Source organism: Chlorocebus sabaeus, chromosome 11, assembly GCF_047675955.1.
Source record: "Chlorocebus sabaeus isolate Y175 chromosome 11, mChlSab1.0.hap1, whole genome shotgun sequence".
Lineage (NCBI taxonomy): Eukaryota > Metazoa > Chordata > Mammalia > Primates > Cercopithecidae > Chlorocebus > Chlorocebus sabaeus.
In genome coordinates, this window is record NC_132914.1 from 111,549,486 (window position 1) to 111,568,519 (window position 19,034).

General features: G+C 51.0%; 1 protein-coding gene and 1 long non-coding RNA gene across 2 annotated transcripts in view; one reads left to right on the top strand and one right to left on the bottom strand.

Annotated features, from left to right (window-relative positions):
- Nucleotides 1-14,406, bottom strand: part of TBX5 (T-box transcription factor 5) — a 54,408-nt gene extending 40,002 nt beyond the window's left edge. The window contains exons 1-6 of the mRNA XM_037996482.2: nt 13,694-14,406; nt 9,623-9,807; nt 7,713-7,807; nt 5,387-5,506; nt 4,452-4,599; nt 575-727 (exon numbers count right to left, since the gene is read on the bottom strand). Of these exons, the coding sequence (XP_037852410.1) occupies nt 575-727; nt 4,452-4,599; nt 5,387-5,506; nt 7,713-7,807; nt 9,623-9,769 (663 nt within the window). The 5' untranslated portion in view covers nt 9,770-9,807; nt 13,694-14,406. The remainder of the gene's footprint in view (nt 1-574; nt 728-4,451; nt 4,600-5,386; nt 5,507-7,712; nt 7,808-9,622; nt 9,808-13,693) is intronic.
- On the top strand, nt 14,075-18,705 carry LOC119623826 (uncharacterized). The gene is made up of 3 exons (XR_005239854.2): nt 14,075-14,165; nt 14,728-14,907; nt 15,376-18,705. It is a non-coding gene; the product is annotated as an uncharacterized lncRNA (long non-coding RNA).
- Nucleotides 18,706-19,034: the final 329 nt, after the last annotated feature.

Consider the following 19,034-nt stretch of genomic DNA (forward strand, 5'->3'; position numbering starts at 1 on the left):
ACTGGGCATAATGATAGTGTGTGCCTATAGTCCCAGTTACTCTGGAGGCTGAGCAGGAGGATCTCTTGAGCCTGGGAAGTCAAGGCTGCAGTGAGCCATAATTGTGCCACTGCACTCCAGTCTGGGTGACAGAGTGAGACCTTGTCTTGGAGGGAAAAAGATTAAAAAGGCGGAGAGGAGAAAACTGACCCCAGCAGAAATGATGGCCCCAGAAATGAAACGGCAGCTCCAGAGCCATGCAATAAGCAACCTTTCTTCCCACTAGGCATTTCATAAGGTCAGTGGGATGCCTTCTTGTGGCATTTGAGTGTGTGGCCTATCTCTGGTTTGACAAGTTTGTTTCTAACAGGTGTGGGTGCATACATGTGGTTGTGACTGTCATGCCAAGCCGTGGATATACTAAAAACAGCTGAAACTCTTAGGCTGCAGCGTTGTCCCCACGCCAGCATCCTGGGGTCGAAGTTGGTGACTGCTGCCATTCAGAGGAGCAAAGTTCCAGCAGGAAACCCTTGCAGATTCATGCAAAAGAAAGAGCAGATGGCCCCAGGCACCGGTTCCCGGGCTTCGCGCTTACCTTGTGGTTCTGGTAGGAAGTCACTGCTATAAACGCTGTCTCAGGAAAGACGTGAGTGCAGAACGCTGTATTTTTTGAGCCAAATCCATTATTTTCATCCGCTTTCACGATGTGTAATCTGGGCTGGTATTTGTGCATGGAATTTAGAATAATCTAAAAATAATAAAGAAAATGAGATTGTAAGAAAATCAAAACTCCCTTTGTCTCCAGATAAAACCCTGCTCCCCACCCTCTAAATTCGCCTTGTTATATTGGCTCTCGAAAAATAGGTATTTTTCTTCTGTTTTGAAAAGGGGCCAGGGATTTCATTAAAAAGAAACATTTCAAAAATAACAATTTCCAACTGAAAAAGCCAGGGTAATATTCCAGGAATCTACCCAAGGCACACAGAGCAGTAAATCAGAATTCTTAATAAAGTTTGCTTAATAAATTAACTCCCTGCATAGGGTACTTCCCACCCCCAACGGGAGCTGAGCAAGTCTGGATCGAGGAATCCACGTCTGGAGGGACGCCTGAACGGCACTTTTGGATTGACGGGTGGTGTGGGGGCACGGGGACAAACAAACAACAAACATGCAAATAACCCCCACTCCCCAAATCTCTAAGGGATGCAAGAGAAGATACCAAGTGTTTGGAAAAACTGAAATGTATAAAACAAAAAAGTCACCAGTTCACTGCACAGCCTTTTTCTGAGGCTTAGGGTGGGTGATCAGACCTCAAATCTGAGGCCTTTGTTTGGAGAACAAGCAAAGTAGAGTTAGTGAAAAGAGAAGATATTTTGGGGGGGGCGCAGGTGATGTGCCCTCTAAGGATGTCAGCTCATAAGGTGTGGGGAGGAAGCACCCCCAACACCCCTCAAAGAAGGGGCTGGTTGCCTTTAAAACTCCCTTTCTCCAGGTTTATCACGTTTCAGGATCCATAACCAGAATTATCTCCACTCTTAACCCCAAACAGAAGGGCTACATCTGCTTTTTCAGGAATATTCTCTTTCTACTTCCTATCTTCCCCATATTTAGGGGTGCTCCCAGGGACAAGAGGGGTCCTAACTGCTGTAGTTGTGCTGTTATTTTTACAACCACCGTTATCATTAGGAAGAGAAGGAGGAGGAGGACTACCAGGCTGCATGTTCTTGCTGGAGCCAGGGCTAGTCACAGATGAGCATCCTCACCAATAAAACCGGGTTTGTTGTTCTGATGAACTGGGTTTTGATGCTCCCGGGAGGCTCTTAACGCTAATATTTATCAAAACGCTCTGATACATCCCCACCGAACGTGCGAATTGCTGCGTCTAACAGCCTGAAAATCTAGCCTGCCTTTTCCCGGGAGCTGCGGAGGTTGTCTCGGTGACTTTGATTATTTGCATTGATGACCCTGGGGCAGGATTCTTCGACCAACCCGGGAGCCCGGCCCCAAGCGGGTGGAGGTAGTTGGGGGAGGGGAGCCGCGGCCCGGGCGGGGGAGGGACGACGAACTCTCAGGCCCCGCGGCTGCCCGACCCCGGGCCGCGCGGCTCTAATCTCCGGCCGCCGTGGCCCGGCCGCCTCCCCGGCCGATAGCGACGCCGACCGGGGCGGCGTGGCGACAGAGAGACTCAGCAGGGCCCCGCTGGCCGCCACAGTCCCCGGCCGGCGGGGCCATCGGCCCGGCTTAGCCAAATTGCTTTGACGGCTGGGGACAGTGTGGAGACAGCAACGCGAGGGCGATCTAATGGCTCCTAATTTCATTAGGGCGGCTCTGAATTAAAAGTCCGGAGTTTGGGGTGGGAATGCCTGGCTTTTAGGCGGTTCTGAGCAGCTCCGAGTCCCTCTCCCCAGCTGGGAAGGTCCTGACGCTGGCAGGGATGCCAGGAATTTGGTGGTGGGGTTGTGCACCTTCCGCAGGCATCCGCCCCAGAGAGACCCCTAAGGCACTCCAGAGGAGCAGAGAAAAAGCTAGGAGCTGAAATGAGTGGGAACCGTCCCACTTCCCAGCGTCAAGGACCACGCAGGACCCCACCCAAGGCTCCCATCCTCCAGAAGGAGCCAGCCCAGAGATGCAAGTGGAACCTTTAGAAATGGCGCCAGTTTTCCCTAGTGCTGGTAAGGTATCTGCTGGGGACTGGCAGATACACAGTCAGAGCGGGTCAACCAACGCCCACGCAAGCTGAATTTACAGAGCACCTCCTGGGAAGTCCAGCAAGAAGAACTCGTGGGCAAAACACCAGAGTTTAACAGAGTTTAAGAGGCATTTGCCTGAAAATGCCTTCGGTGCCCTCCCAGCAGGCTCCACAGAAAGGGAATGGTTCTTTCTCCTCTCCGCCCACGTGCTGAGAGCTGCATTTACCCATCAGTGGGGACCCCGGGGATCCTCTTCCCATTCCAGATCCTGGGGACTTCAGTGCTTCATCCCCAAGGCCTCAAAGGAGCAGATTTCTCGTTCAGACCTTCATAAACCATCCTCCCCGCCCTCTTGACCAAATTCATTCCCTCCCAGCCCCCTCCTTTCCCTGAAATTGGCGACCATAGGCCTATCTGTTGCTCCTCTTTGAAGCTACAACCTTACAGGACAGGGAACCCCTTTTGTAATTAGAGAGACCTAGTCGCAAATCTCTGCTCCCAAATATAGGCTGTAGGACCTTGGCAAGTCACCCCCTGTCCCCTGGACTCTTCCTGTACAAAAGTTATGCCTCTCCGTCCTCCCCCTAGGCTGCAGTGAGAATCAAATGCCCTAAGATGAATGTACACACTTGTATGGCAGAATCATCCAGCTAAAAGTTCTAAACGTGAATTCAGAATGCGTGTTCTGTTCTAATTATTAATTATCTCCTACGATGAGATCTGGGGACATTTTTTCAAAAATCAGCGTTTTGTGTTCTGTTTTTCTTTGGGGAAGAGGGGTGATGACCCTACTAAGAATCCACTAAAACCTACACATTCTTTTGGGTGGCGGGCAGGCTGCACATTCAATACCCTGCATTCAGTTTCAGGAAATTCACCAGTCCCCTCTCTTGGGTCCAATCCAGACTCCAAGTTTAGGACCCCGGTTTAGGTTCGCCTGCTCTGGGCACAGTGTGGAAAGGGAGAAAGCAGGATGTTGAAAAAAACAGATCTCCCCAGGAGTATCAAGCTAAAAAGTGGCACTGGCACCATAGTTTGCCTCTTATGAGTTCATTTCCCATCTGGAAAAGAGGGGCAGGTGAACTGGGCTCTCCCTCTCCCCTGGAACATCCCAAAATTAAGGCAGGATTGGGAAGTGGGGAGCGAAGGTATATGGCTTTCATTGTGGTCCAGCCTCTGTGCAGTCTATACTGGGTATCCACTGGGCTAGAGGGTCCATATTTTCTGCAAGACTGAAACACAGCCCTCCACTCCTAACCACAGATCGAATTCACAGACTCTCCAGGCCTGGAATGAGCAGCTTTAGTCATTCCTCCATCTCTAGGCAAAGGGAGAGGGGTTGGGCCCTAGCGGCAAGGATGCAGTCCCAGACCAGGTGAGCTGGGGGCCATATCTCCGGCTGCCAAGGAGCTACAGACCCAGACTTGGGGAGTGTGGATCACAGGGAGGACTGCGGAGGGGCAGATATCTTCGTAGGAGAGTAGTGGAGACAGAGGATGAAGTAGCAGGAAGAAAAAGAAAGTAAAGGGAAAGCGAGTGAGAAGGTGAAAGAAGTTAACAGAAATGAATGAGAGAAGGAATGAGACAGAGGGGAGGAAAAGGAAGAGGAAGGAAGTCCAGATCAAGAAGGTAGAGGCAGAAAGCGACGAAAGTGGGGGAAAATGGAGGAAAGAAAAGGAGAAGTGTGGGCACACAGAGCCAAGAAGAGAGAGAAACCCAGTGAGAAGAAGGGAGAGAGGACAAGAGGGAGACAAAGCGTGGAATCCAGGCCACAGTACTCACATGCCCAAATGGGTCCAGGTGGTTGTTGGTGAGCTTGAGTTTCTGGAAGGAGACGAGCTGCCTCATCCAATGCGCCCCGGTGGCGGGAGAGTCCGGGTGCACATAGAGGCGGCCGGGCATGGCGGGCTCAGCTTTGCCGGTCACAGACCTAGATGAAGGAAAGGTGTGACTACAGGCCTGGCTCAGAGTCTGGAGGTAGCGCACTGCACCGAAGCGTGCTTCAGTTCACGCACCAGGTGAAGGTTCTTGAGTAGTAGCTGGAAATAATCTGAAGGCCCTCCCGTCTCCCTTAGGTATCTGCAATCCCAGGTGCCCCAGCGTACTTGGTGCCTGGGTCCAGGCAAGCCCCTGGCCCAGCCTTTTCTTCTTACAGCCTCTCGCATCCCACAAACAAGTGGTGGGTTCTGGAGGTCTGGACGTGCAAAAAACCTTGAAAATTCCTTGAGGGCTTTCAACAGGGACTTCATCGTCAGGCCCCTGCACTGCTGGCAGCCATGGGAACAATTCTACCCAAGAAATGGGCCTCTCCTCTCTTAACTGTTTAACTTGAATACCACGAGCCGATTTTGCAATTTCATAAAAATGCATGTTCAAAGCAGGTAACTCATAAAAAATAACTGTAAATGGTTTTATGCCCCAGAAATACCTCCAGCACTTGGTAACAATACCCTTTGTAAAAATCCACAACCTAGGGGTGCAGCGACAGACACAGGCACCTCACTTCCTCTGAGCCTCCGTTTTCTCATCTGGAAAACCCGAGCTAACGGTTGCAGTTTCTTCGTCTGAGAATGGTTAGTAAAAAGCAATGGGATAGGCGGACAGACGCCTTTAGCGCACAGTAGGAACAACAACAACAAAATGTTCACTGATTCAACTTCTCGGGAGAAGATTCCACTTTTCTCTCTCCCCGCTCCACCTGCCAACCCAGTGCCTACCATTTATTATCTGCGAATTTGTATCTGTGATCATCCGCAGGTACAATGTCCATGAGAAGAATGTACTTCGTTTTGGGATTAAGGCCCGTCACCTTCACTTTGTAACTGGGAAACATCCGCCTAAGAGAGAGGGACGGAGGGAGAGAGGGGGGCGGGAATTAATGCCAATATTTGAAGGCAGCCTCCATCCATTTTAATGGAAAAAGCGATTCCTGGAGAAACGTGGAAGCGGAAAATAGCCCCGTTCCGCTCACCGCAAGATCCATCCCGGGTTTCCCTTGAAGTTATAAGGAGGAGAAAGGCGAAGGGAGGAGAAAACAGCAGGCGGGCAACTGTAGGTATCCTAACAGGAAAACAAACCAGGACGCATGCGCCTTTAGAGAACGGGTTTTGAAGATGCTTCAAAGGGACCTCCATTTCAGCTCTTGCTAACTGCCTTTTTCAGAGCCAGACACCTACTATTAATATTTGTGGGGAGAGGAGGCTTATTAGGTACAAAGCTAGGCGCCGATCCTAGAGGATCGGTCTAGCCAGGTGCTTCCGCCGATCCTCACGGCGCTAAGGTGTCACGTGTACGCAAGGTGTGTGCGCCCCAGAGACGCACACGCGTGGGTGCGCACAGGCTTCCCGACCTGGCTTTGGTCCTCTGCCCCTGGAGGAGGGGTTAAGCCGCGGTTCCCAGTATAGCTCGGTTAATGACCTCTGATACTGGTCTCTAGCAGTTTATTCCTGAATGCCCCCACAATTTCTCCAAGGGGCCTGACACTCTTCTTTGGAGAGTCGAAATTCCGTGGCCTTCAGCAAAGAAATTCCAGACCCTTCCAGATTTGGTTTCAGAAAAAGCTGAGGCCTGAACTAAGATCGAGTCGTTAGCAAGCCGATGGCCCGGAACTGTGCCGTCTCTGCTACCTTTCTACCCCCCGGCGCACTCCAAATTTCCCTCCACCTTCTAAAGAGCATGTCCCAGAAAGCAAAGATTCTTAAGGCTGGCCTGGGGGGAAAAGACAAGTTGGCAGATCTGGGCTCACTCAGCGATGACGGGAAGGGTCGAATGGAGGCCTCTCCCTCCGAGCCCTGCAGCCAAAGCCTCGCGGTGTTTATCAGCCCCAGCGAGTGCGCCCGGAGGCGAAGGCGCAGAAGACTTCGCAGGCCTTTTATAGTTAAACCCTCACGACTCCGGCTGGGGGAAAGAGGGACTCGGCCGTGTCTTTCCTTCCTGGGGGACTAGGAAGAGGACTGCAGTTCGTTGATATAAACAGTACGCGCCTCCTAGTTCACTCAGGGCTTGGGCCGAGCGGGGAGCAGACTTTGTTTAATTTTAAATAATAATAAATGTCACTGTTGTCAGTTTATTGAGGGAGGCTTCGGCTGGAGAAAGGGGGCGGGGGGGTCGTCTGGAAAGGCGGCTCCACCCTCCGCCTTCACACACTCGGTGGCTTGGGCCTACCGGTCGCCTGCTCCACACGCCTGCTCGGGACATCCTCTGGCTTTTTGCTTTGCGGGACGCGAAAGACCAGTCCAGCATGGAAAGGGATGTGGCTAGGACGTCCCCAGACCTGGGCGCGCGCGTACACACACACACTCACACACTCACACTGACATATAGAGCTGCACCACTCTCCCTCCTTCTCCCCCAGAAGTCTAGCATTTCTAGCTAAAACTCTGCGAGCTTTTAAGGGGGAACTCCGGGGCGAGTGTCTTGGCGAAGCTGCTGTGTTTATCGGTGTCTGTATATAGAGCCCGGCCGAGCCCCGGTTCAGTTTCAAAGGCTTCGCCAGCTTTCTATAAACAATGAAAGAGGTAGCGAATACATTCAACGATTCAGAGTTTGACAGTCGGGTGGGACCCTGGAACCACTCCATGGTCAGGGAGGGTGGGAATGAGTGTGGAAGTAAAGAAAAAGTCCAAGACCCCTGAAACCTAAAGACCTTCTAGACTCTGTCTTCTTTGGGTCTCTGTTTTCTGTTTTTTCCTTTCCCTCTTCTCTCTTTCCTTCATTACGAATCCAGATAGCACGGCCTCCCAAGCTCTTTATTCTTTTTATATGTGAGGTGGGAGAAATGCCCAGTTTCCGGACTTGAACTTTTGGAGTATTTCTTCCATCCCAGGAGAGATCAATGGAGGAATCTCCCTGGGCCTCTCTCACCAGGATCTATCTTTCTCTCTTTCTCTCTCTCTCTCCCAGCCTCCTCCTCTATTTTCTTCTTTCTCTGTGTTCCCTCTCCTATTGCCCCTTTCCTTCCCTCTTCTCTTCCAAGCCACCTTTTCTTCTTCACCTCTCCCGCAATTTCTCCTCGTCCCTCTCCTACACAACTAACCATCTCACCTTCCAGCCTTGGTTATGATCATTTCCGTGCCCACTTCGTGGAATTTCAGCCACAGTTCTCTTTCATGGAGAAACACTTTGATTCCCTCCATGCCCTGCAAGAAGGAGAAAAAAGTCACACTGACAAGCCCTGGCGGTAGTGGGCATTCCTTCCCCAAACTCCCCCAAAACACAGAGACGACGACTCCTTCCCACTGGAGCCTGTGGTCTCAGAGGGTAAAAAGTGGCCTCAGCCTACTGCAGAATTATCTGGAGCACCCAATAGCCTCTGCCCAGGGATCCCTATGTAGGCTGAGTCCCTGAGGTTTGCACCAACCACTTGAACCCACGGTGCTGTATTGTCTCCTTCTAATGACACCAGCACAAGGCTATGGAATGATCACCCACCATCAGGGTGCTTTGGAATGTCACTGAGGAGGACCAGAATAAGCAAAAACCAACCAAACAAACCAAGAAAAACCAGAGCCAATTTCAATCCACTTCACCTGAGATACAGGGAAATGAAAACAAAAACAAAAACAAACAAACGAAAAACCTAACCTAGAAAAACTAGAAACCTAATCTAGAAAACCACTCAGAATATTCTTATGTAGATGCTCAGATGCCCACACACCAAACATACAGATATACAAATACTTGCTTATTCTCGGCCATGGGGGTACAAAAATGAACATATATGAATTTTTAAACTTAAAATGCTTATATTATCATATGGTCTCACAGTCCAGAATGAAAATTAATCCTAAATATCTATATTAACAAACCCTCCAGGCTCTCCCTGCAAGTAGCTCTATCCACATCCAGCTATTTTGATTATAGGGCAGACCTGATGCCATTTCACATTTTGGCTTTCGGCTAAAACTACATTTAGAGAACCGATGCAAGTATAAACATATATACACATATATACATATGTGCGCGCACACACACACACACTCTTCATTTTGGAATAATTTGCAACAGTCTAAAAAGTGGGTTTGCTTTTCCTTAAAAGAAAAAAAAAATCTGTAAGTTTCCTAAACTGTGTTCACGCTCTGCTTCTCTACAAATATACACACGTTTTCCTGAAACTTAAAGGCCAAAGAAAGAAGCCGGGAAAACCCAGGAAGGACATCGAAATCCCAAGCAGGGTTTTAGCTATGTGCAAGTGTCTCTTCTGGTCGTCACCCCGTTTCACACCCCCGTGACACCTTATTTAAAAATCACTGGGATCTACTGAGGGGCCTACTTGAGCGCCCAGTGCGTCCCGGGTTTGGGGCGCAGAGCGCAAGGTGAGGCTCCTCCCTCTGCCCGGGCCCAGCTGGTAGCCTGGCAAACCCGAGGCTCCTGGTGCCCTCCGGGCGGAGCCCTGTGAGCTCCCAGCGGCCGGTGATAGCGCGCCAGCCAGCCAGGCCCTGACCGCAAGACAAATGGTGGGGCGCGCGGGTCTAGGCGGCGGCGCGGAGGAGGCAGGAGGAGGCAGGAGGAGGCGAAGGCTACGGGAGATCAGAAGAGGGGTCAAGCCATCGCTCATGCCGGCCTGAAGCGGCCGCTGACCTGGCCCTTATTAAGATGCTGAGGGCCGATTCTACAAGTAGTGCAGCGGGAAAGGAATTATCTAGGCCATTGTTAACTGACCCCAAACAGCCGGATAATTGAGATTTGTCGAACAATTTAAGTAGATTTCAAAAATCCTTTGTAAAGATAACCGTCACAATAAAGTGAAAGACAATACTCTAGTATTTGAGGAGACAGGGCAGAGAAAGGTGGAACTGAGTGGGAATAAAAAGGAAAGGGGATGATTACAGTAGGTGGGTTTGTTTTGCTTTTTATTTTTGTTTTTGTTCTGTCCCCGCAAGAGGAGCTGAGCAAGGAAGCCAGACTCTGACTTCGATCTCTGCAAAGGGACCCGAAGCGCGAGGTCTCCTTACCTGCTGGGTGAAGGCGGCCTGTGGGGACGACGGAGACTTGCTGGGGGCCCCGAGCGCGCTCTCGGGTTTCGAATCGCAGGGCAGGTCTTTTGCGTCAGGCTCCAGAGGCGTGTGCGCCAGGCCAAAGCCCTCGTCTGCGTCGGCCATGGTGCGCCCGGGGCCCTGTGCCCGCGCAAGGTTCTGCTCTGAGGACAAGAAGCAGGGGAAGATGGGGGTGGGGAGGAGAGAGAGAACGAGAGAAAGGTTGGAGAGCACAGTTCTAGTGACAGGAGGGAGCAGTTTGGCCCCCAGTTTCCAGCTACCAGCACCTCCGTTCCCAGCTAAAGGAGACTGCAGAAGGCCCTAGAATTATTACTATTCCTATTATTCCTAGTATTATTACTATTACTTTATGACCAGGCACAACCTCTTGCAAAAGACCCGCGTCAGACCCGGAGGAGGCAGGCCCGCATCTCCCCTGCGCAGGCTCTCCGTGATAAGCAAGCTGCCCGTCAAATTTGTCTGGACTTCTGGAAGAGCCAATAAAGATAAGGCGTGGGTATTTTTGGAAGCCACTGGGTAGGAACCAAAAACAAAACAAAACAAAAACCCAGTGTCCTTTAGAGAATTTCTTTCTTCGCCAAATTACAAGATGCCGTCGGAACTCTTTTTATTAAACCTCACAAGAGGAATAGTTTCCTGCAGCAGGCAAATATGTGTGAAATAACCCGCCTCTTACAAAAACAAAAACACAGGAGAGGGGAACGTTATGCAGATTGAGACTAGGTTCAAAAGAGAATTCACATACATCTTTTATCAGTTACAGGCCTAACATTAAAAGTCTTTTAAAAGTAAAAGTCCTTTTCTTTACCCCAACCTTAAGTAAGATTCGTTGAAAGATAAAAAGTAGCCAAACAGAAGACTGTATGAAGAAAGCCACCGTGCAGCGGTTCTGAGGGAGGCTCGTCACTGGGTGCCCGCCACCAGCGCTCTGCAGCCGGGCCGGGGATGGCGGGCATTTTGTGGAGTGACCAGGCTGAAGGGGGTTTCTCTGAAACCCTGGCTTGCTAAAACTGCAGGCCTGGCTTGCTAAAACTGCAGGCCCAGGCTCAGGATTGGCGAGGACAAAGTCATTATCGGATAAGTCCTAGGCTGGAGGCATTGAATCTGCGGCCCGGGTCCCCGCAATGAACAGAACGGCCAGGGTTTGCAGGCGTATGAGGTTAGAACACACAAAATAACAGCCACAGAGCTGTTCAAGCCCAATGAGCCTGTCTCCTGCTCTCTGATCTCCTTCCAATCTCCTCTATACTCAAGTAGGAATTCCCCCTAAAACGGAAAGACTTTCGGAGGCCGGCACAAGCGATGGTCCCCCAAAACCTTAGCAGCTGCTTAAGCAAGGGACCAGATCCCACCCTGATCTGCAGTGGCCAGAGATCTAGAAATGGGGCCGAGGAGAAGGACAGCTTCTGAGGCCTGACTCGCAAGCAGCTTTCTTCGCCTCTTCCTCGGGGCTTCAGGGAGGCGGCGACTGGAGCTCCGCAGCCTACTCACAACAAAAGAAAGCAGGGCTGGTGCTCCCACACGCGCTCCCATTCACTGCCGGCCGCGGGGAGAATCCTACCCCGCGCCCTCGCCAGGGTCCCGGGGAGCTCCAGGCTGGCGGAGACGAACAAGATGCGGTTTGACAGAACCAGGCCGTGCTTCCTGCAAATCTCAATGCCGCTCCGCCAGCCGCGGCGGCCTCCCGGACTCCATTCTCCGCGGAGCTCCGAGTCGCGCAAAATCTCTACAAGCTGCGCTCTGCAGAATGCAAAGCCAGGCTTGAATCCGCCATTCCCGCCGCCCCAGCCGACTCGGCCGACTAGCTCCCTCCTGAGCCTCCTGGGCCATCTGCCGGGACGGTTACCTCTCTCGGTGAAGCCGGTGCATTCACAACATCCTCTGCTGCTCCTAGCAGGGAAGCCGGTGGCGAGGCGGGGGTGCAGGCATGGTGGCTCCGGGGTTTATGCGGAGTTTACTGCGTACCCAGAATAGCGGCTACTGCTGCTTACTAGGGCGCACCTACCGCTGGAGCCTCCGCGGCGACGGCCCCCCTCCAACACACACCTCCTCCGCTGTGCGCTTGCTCTCGCTAAATACTTCCAAGTTGCCAAGCGCCAAAGAACACAAAATAGACTCCAAGAGCACCGGCAACCATATAATCTCAGTGCCCCGCTCCTCCCTTACACCCCCAGGGAGGGAAAGTTGGGAGCCCAGTGAATGGTCGAAGTCCTTTCTGGGCGCAGCTTTCAGGATTAAAGTTCCCGAATTCGAGGTAAGAGTCAGTCTCTCTCTCTCTATCTCTCTCTCTCTCTCTCTCTCTCTGAAATACAAGCCAACTCAGCTGAGCACAGTGACGTTGGGTTGCCTCGATGCTCACAAAGTACTGAAATCGCCTATCCAACTAGATCCCACTGCACTCTGCCGCCCTCCCCCTTCTCTCTCCCTCCCACCCTCCGGTCCTCCCTTCCCCCCCACAACGTTTCCACTAGATCTCCCGAACACTCAAATCACAAACGACTCACAACCCAGACCTGCAATAACTCCCTCCTCTCTACCCCTTTCCCAACCTCCATCCATCTCTGCTTCTCTGAGCAAGCGGTGGCTGCAAAAACTCCTGCACAAATCATTCCAAACTCGGTCGGCTTCTAACCGGGAAGTAATCTCAATGACGCTGGCGGTGCAGAGAACCGAGTCTGGACGCACACACACAAACACACCCCGGGCCTCCGCAGCCTTGCAGACATTCTCTCCAACGCTGACCTCGAGAAGGAGAGCTGCCTGACCCCGCCTGGCCGGCGCTCGCCTTTCTGACATCTCCCCTCCACCCCCTACTCATCACCCCTACTCTCAACGACTCTAGGGTGAAGGCAGGGTGAAGGTGCATTGGGATGGGGGCCGAGATCAAAGATGCCAAGAAATCGCTGCGGGCCCCCACCCCCACCCAGTGGGGCCACCAGACCTCCCCTGCTCCAGGTGTACACAAGGCAGTGCCCAGTTTTATTAAAATAATCAAACAGTCACTGGAGACTGGGGAGGGTTTTCATCTCCACTGGTCTCCTCTCCTTGCCCTTCCCCTCTCTGAAATGTATTTTTTTTTTTTTTTTTAGGGTGAGTTGAAGAGGTCAATAAAAGCATAAACACAGTCAGTAGGTCTCAGTCTGAGCAGACCCAGATTGGGACACCGAATATGGGTGCTTGGAGTAAATGTCAGGAGTCCTGTTCTGTTTCCCATCCTTACCTCCTGTACCCCCATCATCCTGATTTTTCTAGGGTTCTGATAAGAGACTTGGGCCTGCAAGTCAAGGTCTGAAGAAAGGGATGGAGGGAGGAGAAATGCCCGAGATCAGCAGTTGTGTAACCCTCTGTGGCTGCTATGCTAAAATCCCAGGCCAGGCCACTGCTGCAAAATGCCAAAGTGGAGAATCTCCAACCCTAAATGTGGGGCAACCAGGGAGAAACCAACCCTCCTTTGCTATGGTGCTCACTCCACCCTCCAGGTTTGTTTGCAAACAGATCTTTGCCCAGGCGTTTTATTTATTTGTGAAAACACCCTCACCCTCCAAGTCAGCTTGGAGGCCTTTGGGCTTGCTAATAAGGCGACGCTAGGTTGAAGACACAAAAAACAAACATAGTATGGGAAGGAGGCTGAACCACTACATCTCCGGTAGAGGGAAAGGGAAATCCAGAAAGACCTCCCCAATCCCTTTAAGTTCTCAGAGATTTGGGGATAAAATTGATTCCCATAAATAATCTTCAGGCCCCTCCAGAGAGGAAAAATCTGGACTCTCCCAGGTAATAGCCTAGCCAGATTTGCTTAGTTCATTGAGCACAGATGGTCTCGGCCACCAAGCAAAATAGGGATTTTCAAACCTTTCGAGAGAATCCATTTTTGCCAGGTGACACACGAAACCATTCTTATTTTGTTCATGAAAAGTAGCAGCACAGCGAGGGAAGATTCAGCAAGATCAAGACGGGGTGAAAAGCCAAGGAGGGCCAAGTGCAAAGAGAAACCTATTTCCCCCCTTAGTCCTCCAGGGCGAAACTCACCTCCAACTATCCCACCTCTTCTTTGTAGCGCAAAAGCCAGGAGTGCGCCTCGCTGAAGAGGAGGGCTCAGGTGAAGACTTCGAAAAGGACCCCCAAAAGAGACCTCTTTAGGCCAGGTCTTCTTCCAACGTCTGTCAAGAAGAGCACGTACCTCCCAGCTCAAAGTTGGTTTGTGGTCTCCGACAAATTAAATATTACTGTTTATTACCAGGTATACCCCAATAAAATAAAGAGGCAACCAGGCGATAGCGACTATCTCACCAGCCGCTGCACCTATAGGACTTGGAGACGTCACGAGTCACGCAACCGGCCCGCGCTCTGTCACGCTTGGCTGGGGGGCAGCGGCGGGAGGTTAATTTCTCTCCGTCTTCGCATATCAGTGCCGGGTCTGCGCAGCCACAAGTCCCGGACGTCTCGGCCCCGGGAATAAATAAAGACATAAACCAACCCGGCTTTCTCCGGAGAAATGAGGGTGATGAACCTAAGACACAAACAGAGCCAAGATCGACTTTCTTAGGAAGGGGGAGAGGAGGGAACTCTTCACGAAGGGAGGTGGGAGTCCACCTCAGACCTCTATTGGAAGGAAATCGAGTTGTTCCGGGGGACTGAGATCTCTTGCATAAGGCATGGGATCCTTATTATAAAAAAACAAACAAACAAAACAAAACAAAACAAAACAAAAAGCCCGCGGAGGAGCGCTTGGCAAATGAATATCGAGGCGCCGCTCTAGCTGGTTAGGCTTGGGATGCAATAACTGAGTGTCCTCCTGCAGACTTGCATAGAAATAATTACTGGGTTGTCGTGGAGGGGACACGAGACAGAGGGAGTTCTCCGTAATGTGTCTTGCTGAGAGAAAGGTCCAAGAATGCAATTCGTCCCACAGTGGCCCGGCAGGGGCGGGGTGCGAGTGGGTGGTGGAGTAGGGGTGGGAGTGGAGACAGGTGATTTCTGTAGAGAATAATTATAGCACCAGGGCCCGCCGAGGCACGAGGCACTCTATTTTGTTTTGTAATCACGACAACTATTATTTTTAGTCCGATCAATGAGCATAATTTCTAAGCAGTCCAGCGGTGGATGCGCGCAAACTTTTGCGCACCGCTGGAAGTCCACTAGATTCAGTTGCAGAACGTACCGCGTAGACGCCCCTGGTGGCGCCGAGAGAAGAGCTAGGCCTGCCCAGCACAGAGCCGGAGAGCGTCGGGCCTTCCGGAAGGGTAAGTTCCCCGTCAAGGGGTCCTGAGGGAGCCGGACGTCTGAATCTGGGCTTGCCCCCAGCTTCGGGGCTCGATCCTGGGTTTTGCGCGTCCCTACCCCCCAGGGCTTTCCAAAGCATGGCCTGGCTCCAGGCCCGTTCCGCTCGGGACTGGAACGGCAGCAAAATGTGCAGGGAGGCAGTCGGCCGGCAGAGCTGCTGCGGGAGCCAAGGTCAGGCCCGTGGGGAGAGCGGGCAGCTTCCAGCGCTGGCCACGAGCTCCCAGGCCAGCTGGGCTGCAGACCCCTTTGCTTCCAGAGAGCACAACCCGCGTCCTTTCTCTCGGCCAGGCTGCAGTGGCTGTCCCGAGCTTCGCTTTCGTTTCCCAAGTTGTTAATAACGATATTTTCCCAAATCCGAGGCTCGTTCGGTGCAGCGTTTGCTCCCAGATGCCTAGAACGCAACTTGAAATCCTTCTCTCAAACCCTAGTTCGATGAGATAAGTTCCTATTTGACCTCTGAGCCGAGGCGGGCCGGAAACCGAGGCCTAGGCCCCGCCGGGGCTGCAAGGGAAAGGCGAAACTCCGAGCGTAGCGACTTTTCCGTGTGGTTCCTTTCTCTGGCATCCCGGACCGCGGGCCTTGCAGCCACCTGGACCGGCATTCAAAGGTTTCTACAAGTCCAGCTTCACAGAATGGCTCTCCCAGACGCTCCGGAGCCCGCACCACGAACAGAATAAAGGAGAGACGAGAGATCGCAACTAGGTTTGAGAATCCTCGTTCTTTTGCCTAATCGTTTGGGCAGTAAACTCCGGAGCCGGCTACAGCGCGCATCCTCCCTTCCTCCTTTCGGAGAACTGTCGCTTTCCCGAACCTGTTCCCAGCTGGGTTTTCTCCCAAAGTTTATTTTTCTCGTTTTGCAAAATTACTGCCCCGATTTTAATATTGCAACAGGACAGCAGAGGTTCCTCTTTAAAAAGTCAAAACCCAAACCAAAGGGGCCGATTGCTGTTGATAATTTTTTTCTTCACTTGCTCCTTCCGTTTTTAAGAAAGACACATCCAAAACTACCCATTGTTTTTCTCTCAAAAGAGAACTCACTTTAAAATGCATCACCGTCTATTTCTCTCCCGATATGTCCCCACCTGACCCGGTGGCAACTTGGGGGTGTGGGGTGGTGAAAAATAGAAGTGTGGACGGGGCTGGGAAAATGAATAAGAATTATAACAAGAGAAATGATGACAAAAGTAAACTTTGACCAACTCAATTTGCAAAAGAAAGGGTTGGTCTGAGGGTGAGACATTCCCTGGTTTCTCAAGGGGGTCACTTTCCCTCTCACCCAGTTCAATCTGGCTCTGTTATATTTTTTCCAGGAACACAGTATGTCTCTTCCCAATGTTTTATTCGGTTGCTGGTTTCCCCACTTCTGACCGGAAGTATGCGGGAAGAATACTGGCTGTTATTGTTATGATTATTGAATATCCAATACTCTCCTCCAATATTTCCACCAAGAATTATTATTGCTACTATCCTCATTCATGTTAGTGTTGCTTCGTGTGCTTTAGATAATAATTGTCCTCGTTACTCTCCCAAGTTTTTTGTTGTTGTTGTCGCTGTTGGGTTTTGCTTTGTTTTTGCTTTTTGTTTTTCCTGTTCAGGGTAATGAAATGAGAACTGGAAGAGGGGATATCATTTCGAGGCCCAGCTGAGAAGGATCCCAATGCTAAAAATGTACACACTTCAAAGAGCAGAAAGGTGGAAGCGAGTGGTGCTTGGACACAAGGATGCCACTGTCTTATTTCCTCCAATTTGGGAAGTGCCCAGCCTAGAAAGGTGAGGGTCCCAGCGGGGAGATCATGGAGTCCCTCCAGGGTCACACTGAGCCTGAGAACTCCAACCATCCTGCAGGTCAAAACCCACTGATAGATCTCCCAAAATGTTTGGGGTAGGGGGAAGAAACAGACGGCATTCCAGGTCTGTAACCCTGTAAGAGAGAGACTCGGACTGATATGTCCAGGTCTCGGGTGAAGGTGGGGGGCCTGTCTGGACACCTTCTACCTCAATTGAAGGGCTCCTTGGAAACCTGGGAGCCCATTGCTCTCTGGGACTCAGGAAAGACAAATTTTCTTTGGCAAACGGAACAGTGTCGCGCTGTCGACAGAGCAGACTATTTTTCTTGTTCCCTCACAAGGTGGGGGTGGGGGGAAAGAAAAGGAAGCAAGAAAGAAAGGGAAATTAAATCCACACGTGTTAAGCTCGCTCAAAGGGCCAGAGTTAAAACCAGAGATGAAACTTCAACTCCAGTTCTGGCTGCCTGCGGGCCTCTTTCCAGCCAGCCAGGCCTCACAGAGCAAGGCATCCCCACCGGAGAGAATTCGATCTGATGTTTCATAAAGTGCTTTATTTAAGGAGAATGGGTGTGGGTCTGTCTCCAAGTCTATGCTGCAGAAATCCAGAATTTGTAGCGGCAAAGAAAACAAAGGAGATAGCAATTGTAATAATAATGACTCTCTTTACGAAAACTCATCCTGATATCCTCCAAATCAACCCAACAATTCAGGCAATATTCAAGCAATGACCATTAAATCATCCAGGTCATTGATTTACAAAATTCCTAAGGTCTGATCAGGCTTTCGGACTTGGGCCTAGCTGGGTCGAGAGAACCTGAAATGCTGTTGTGTTGATTCTGAAATCGCCAGTTTAATCAGGACAGTTAATCTCTACATCCTTCATGCCTCTCTTTCGGGGAGAGATTTTCTTGAGAGAAGACACGACAGGTCTCAGCTACAGAGCTCTGGTATACATGGGAGGGAGTGGAGGCGGCCACCCCGCCTGGAACTGTGAGTGAAAACTCTAGTAATGACCTTGAGGAGGTGAAGGGAGGTGGGTGGGGGTGTGGGTGATGAGGGAGGCCAAACCCCAATCTGGAAGGATCTGTCACTGAAACAATTGCTTGGTCGAGACCTCTAATTTTTCTTCCTCTCCAGCTAGTCTCCTATGGCTCCCTGGTGCTGGGTTTCTGGCCTTTGGTGACATCCTCACAGAAGGGTCCAGAAACAGGGACCCCAGACACCTTGCTCCCTCTCCCAAATCACACCCAAAACATGCTGGGGTGACACAACTGACAGAGGCTCTCTGTGGCGAACAACTGACCGAAGTCGCCAGTGGAAAAGTTCCTGATAATTATTTCCGCAAGGACCCTGAATTTCCTGGTCACCATGGCAACCTGGAAGCCCCACCGAATGCTCTCAACAATGGGGTACCCCGAGGACATTCGCACAATTGGCTGCACAGTCTGAGGCCTGAAAAGCGTTTCTGCCCACCGTTCTTGACTTTCTGGAGCCTCCTTAGTGGGTTCAACAGAGCAGGGATTTTTTAAACTGCCCCCTTTTTTAAACAGGAGAGAAAATTGAGGTTTAGTACCAGGTGGGTTCAGGTCTTGAGCAAAATCCCCGTCTTTGTATTCAGAATGCTTACCCCAGAGCCGATCATGTAGAGCCTATGGTGTATCTTAATCGAAACCCGTGGCCCAAACATCTCAGCCAGGAACCCAGGACTTTAGGTGTCACTTAATCTCTTCACATCTGTTAACTGCACCTATCTGCATAGGAGGCCCCCCACATCAGTCCAGGCAACCTTTTTATTTGCCTGGGGCCATTTCTCCTAAATGGAAGGAGAAAAGCCTAAGCATTAGAAATTGTGGCATTAATGTCTGCAAAAGGCTAATGGAGTGAAAAGAATACATTATTCTTTTCTTTTTAGAAAAAAATTTCTATTGTGGATGTAATTGAAATAACATTAAAATAATATTTCTGATTGCACTGCTTTCTTCTTGAATGTGTATCAGGGCGGGGGAAGTGGCTCTTTTCATTTTGGGGTGGACAGTGGATAATACAGGCTGATTTTCTTGTGCCCAGCTCGGAGGCACTGAGCCTGCAGGGTCTGGGAGCAATGCAGGCAACCAGGAGAGAAAGGGTGACAGAGAGAAGGCGTCCAGGCCTCGGAGGTCTTTGGCGGTGGGATGGGAGCAACTCCTCCTCTGGGTCCTCTCTCAGCTTTGTTCCATTCTGCTGCCAACCCCATCTTTCTCCCGACTACTCAGGAAAGACAAAATTTAACTCCTCTCCCCCTATTTCCGACGGGACATCTA